Source organism: Vicia villosa, linkage group LG4 (genome assembly GCF_029867415.1).
Source record: "Vicia villosa cultivar HV-30 ecotype Madison, WI linkage group LG4, Vvil1.0, whole genome shotgun sequence".
In the NCBI taxonomy this organism is placed as follows: Eukaryota; Viridiplantae; Streptophyta; class Magnoliopsida; order Fabales; family Fabaceae; genus Vicia; species Vicia villosa.
This window is the reverse complement of record NC_081183.1, coordinates 137,650,573-137,655,082: the sequence shown is the minus strand read 5'-3', so window position 1 is coordinate 137,655,082 and position 4,510 is coordinate 137,650,573. Positions and strand designations below refer to the sequence as shown.

Genomic DNA, 4,510 nt, shown 5'->3' with positions numbered 1-4,510 from the left:
AGCCAAAAGAGAAGGCGACACGTTTTGGGAGAAACCTCTTTCAAAAGACTAACAAAAGTAGATAAATGATCGATGATCCCACTACAAGCTGAAGTCTACCCCAAACCAATCCAAGCTATAATAAGCTCTCTAACTCAGGATGCTACAAAAAAAAAAGAGATGAGAGTGTGATTCTTCCAGACCAAGACAGAGAGGACAAACCAGATTATGTACACCAGAGAGAACTTTATGCTTTGATAATTCATCCCTAGTTTTTAGCCTTCCCAACAAAAGCCTCCAGGATACTATGCCAAACAAGCACATATACATCGCTTTTTTTGTACTATAGCAGCACTTTAAAGCGCTACCTAAGCCAGCGCTGGCATAAGTAAATGCAGCGCTTTCGATTAATTCAAAAGCGCTGCTATATGTCCCCTTTAGGCAGCTTTTTGACTTTAAAAGCGCTGCTATATGTCCACTTTAGACAGCGCTTTTGCATTAGACAACGCTTTTGTCAGTACCCCTTTAGCAGCGCTTTTGCATTAGACAGCGCTTTTGGTCATCTTTTAGGCATCACTTTAGATAGCGCTTTTGGTCATCTTTTAGGCATCACTTTAAACAACACTTTCTTAAAAGCGCTGTCTATTCCCCCCTTTAGGCAGTGCTTTTCCCCATTTCAGGCAGCGCTTTTCTCTTTAAGCGTTGTCTAAGGTGCACGAAATTTTTATAATATAATACTCCCTCCGTTCCTTTTTAAGTGTCATTTTAGAAGAATTTTTTTGTTCCTATTTAAGTGTCGTTTTATAATTTAATATCATAATTTGTCAATTATACCCTTATTTTCTCAATAACTCCACCTCACATTTTTCAAATAGTTATTAGAAAAAGAGAGTATATGATTGAATTTATTTGGAAAGAGAAAAATAAATAAGGGTATTATAGAAAAAGTAACTCTAACAATCCACTATCTTGGTTGAAGAGCTTTTTGCTAGAATGACACTTAAAAATGAACGGAGAGAGTACTTATTTTCACTTACAAAAAGCCCATCCAAATATATAGAATAAATTTTCACCGGGTTTTAAAATTCAAATAAAAAAGCATGAAGCACCTTAAATACTTACATATCAACAATAACTACAGCTTGATAACAAACACATGGTTAAATTGTGGCAGAAAACCACAAAGTGTAAATATAAATGAAAGACAGTACAAATGAAAATCCAAGTTGACAATTGACTCCACTCCCAACTCAAATTCACTCATCATCCTCGTCTTCATCCACGGCAGAATTTAGTGCCTCCAAGCGAGCAATCAACTTTGTCCTTCTCTCATCATAAGTGAGCTTCTTCAAGTTGTACCTGATCGAAAGACAATACACATCTTCAGTACATTTTACATTTAACATATTTATTATATAATCATGATAAAATGGCTGAAATACTACTAATTCATGATTGAGCGATAGGCGTGAATAGCAGCATGAACCTTCTTGTAAAGTTCTTCAATTCCATCAGCTTCTATCCCTTTCTTGATATATAGGCTGAAGTGAGTTTGGTACTTCTCAAGCTCGTCTTCAATCAATGTCTATAAAAGAATATTACAAAATCTTAATAAAAAAAAGTAATCAAAATATCATGTGAATAATTACTTACGAATTCAATTTTAAAGGACCAAAAACAATATTTTAACATACCTTCATATAGGCATTAACATGGCCAGCAAAGATATATTTTCTGTGAATCTCAGCTAATACCTAATATAATTTAACGCTAATACCTATATAATTTGACGCTAATACCTAATTAAGCACTTTGACAAAAAGACTTCATTGGAGTTTATCCATAGCCTATAGGGAGTTCGTCATATAGAGAACAACCCATCAAATCAAATTAACAAATTGTAAAATAAATTGTAAAGTAAAAATAATAATTAGACGGTTTAGATAGGAACTGCAAAACTGCGAAAAAATATGCAGCCAAAGGAAGTGGGAATTAATGAAACAAAAGGATGAATGATTCTCCATGAGTGTAACTATGACATAAACAGGCTTCATTGGAGTTTATCCATAGCCAAATATGTGTTCATCATATAGGGATCAGCTCATAAAATCAAATCAAATTTTCAAATAAATTATGAAGTAAAAACAAAAATTAGATAGCTTTGAAAGTAACTGAAAATTGGGGTTAAGTAAAACAAATCCAATTAAGATTTTTTTTCTATAATTTCAATCGACATTGAAATGACAATGATAGAGTAAAATGTACAAACGAAATCAAGTAACAACCAATTAATCTCAAAAGTACAAACCAAACATCAAGATAACCTAGATACTTAAGCCAAGAGACACATCACAAAGATGACTGTGTCACTATTTGATTAGCATGACAACATAAGTGTTGATGTTTTTATTGGCTGATTGGCATCTATGTTTGGCTAAACATAATAGCAGCAAAATATAATACAATGTATAAATTTTGCAAATATAAAAGAACAAAACAGGTACAAAAGCAAGATGTTATATGGAATGTCATGACATCAACTCATGACATCGCGCCTGCAGAATTGGAATGAAGATTCAGTTTGATTCTTAACAGATACAGAATATTCTATGAATATTATGTAATCCAATGTGGCACAGATTTAAAGGTCAATAAAATCAAGTCAGAATATTGAAGAATCAAATCAGAATATTGAAGATTCAGCAGTTTCTAATTTAGGAGATAAATTAGGAAACTTATGATTGAAGACCTTTCTTTTAGCAGAAGATATCTGAAGATTTGTAACAGCCATGAGTGCTGCGATTTGTAAGCCCAAGTCCAATTGGGAATAGGTTATAAATAGAAACATTTGTAACCTGATTGTAAAATGCAAACCGAGTATTGAAAATATGTAGTCGTTAGGGTCTGTATAGGTAGACCACCCAGGTTGTGGGATGGCTGCCTTTTCCTTCTCGAAACCTGTAGGTAAGAGAAGCTATTGTTCTCACTCGAAACCTGTAGGTAAGAGTTGAGTATTGTGTTCTTGATTGAAGCTGTGAAGTAAGATCAAGTTAGTGTTCATTGTTAATTGTTTAAATAATTGTTGCAGGGTTGTAACAGTTAGGTATCACAAGGGAGTGAGGAGAGGTTCTCTTGTCTTAGATGGAGTTCTAAGATAAAGATTTCATTGGGTAGTGACTAGGTAAACCATAGGTAGTTTATCTATAAACCAGAGGTTGTTTACATAAAATAGTACTACTGATAGTGAAATCTTCTTCCTGGCTTGGTAGCCCCTAGAGTAGGTAGTTAAACCGAACTGGGTTAACAATTCACTGTGTTATTTATCTTCTGCATTGTATTGTCTGTTCAGTCTTGGATGTTGAAACATCGTGTATAACATCAGGTTTAGGTTTGATAGTTGTTCATGTTATAGAACCAATAAAGATTACAATCTGGTTATGCTGACTGAACATACATGATCCCAGTACTCATGGACTCCTTCTTAGGGGCAATTAAAAATTGGGAATCTTTCTGTTCTAGATCAGATGTCTTGACATCGTGAGTGAAATCTTGAGTCTGTCATACCATAATTTCAATTGGTATCAGAGCAGACATCTTGTCTGTTTCTGGATGAGATCCATGAGGGATACTTTCTGGTTGTGCTGAAGGTAGAAGATTGTTTGAATAAGGAGTGTTCATATTGTATGGTCCCCTGAAGTGGAGGATGGACCTATATGTGGAGGATTAGACCAACCTGACCAAAGTTGTTGATGCTGGAACAAGAAGAGCTAAATCCAAAGGCTTCATGCGGGAGTGAAGATATTGGTAAGGTAACCTCTGTATCTATGTGAGTTTATCAGGTCAGGATGTTGGTTAGGTCTAGTCTATTGCTTGGTGCAGAAGCAAGCATTGTGCAGGGTTAAGTTGCAGTCAATCCTTAGATGTCATGCTTACAATTGATATTTGGAGTAAGCATTGTGTGAATTCTGTTGAAGTATGGCTATTTTCCGCTGCATAGCCACTGGTGCAACCCCTATTGTATAAATCCTAGGGTTATTTATATTCAACAGAATGTATGGTAGAACCTTACAGCTATAATTAAAGTGTCAAAGATACTTGAGTAATCTCTCAAGTCCACTCATAATGGCATGGTTTGTTAGAGCAGATGAATGTCAACTGATCAATGATATTCATAATCATCTGCAAGTATGAACCTTGAAAAATTTCAAGGCTAGAGTGTTCCTAGAAGGAGGAACAGATGTCCTACCGGATGTTAGGACATTAAGTACTGGTATGCAGCTACCACCTGAAGAACAGATGTTCTGGTGCTAAACTAATATAGTGTGAGAACATTGGTTTGGCACCTACTCCTGGTCTGGAAGAGGAGACATCTGACTATAAGTTGATCAGGACACGATCAACATGTTCTTCTGCTCCATATCCTAGTTTGTGGGGATTAGAAGTAAAAGCTCAGTGCCAAAGAAAACTCATCAAGGTATTCCTTTCTGATCCTTTATGTTTAACTCAAGATGAGCTTACTTCTGGTATTTTC

General features: G+C 35.2%; 1 protein-coding gene across 1 annotated transcript; it reads right to left on the bottom strand.

Moving 5' to 3' along the window:
* Window positions 1-1,128: 1,128 nt before the first annotated feature.
* On the bottom strand, window positions 1,129-3,765 carry LOC131597944 (large ribosomal subunit protein uL18-like). Its single transcript, XM_058870602.1, has 4 exons — window positions 3,718-3,765; window positions 1,674-1,733; window positions 1,428-1,564; window positions 1,129-1,380 (listed from the first exon to the last, which is right to left on the bottom strand). The coding sequence occupies exons 1-4, from the start codon at window positions 3,763-3,765 to the stop codon at window positions 1,236-1,238; spliced, it is 390 nt and encodes a 129-aa protein (XP_058726585.1). The 3' UTR covers window positions 1,129-1,235.
* Window positions 3,766-4,510: the final 745 nt, after the last annotated feature.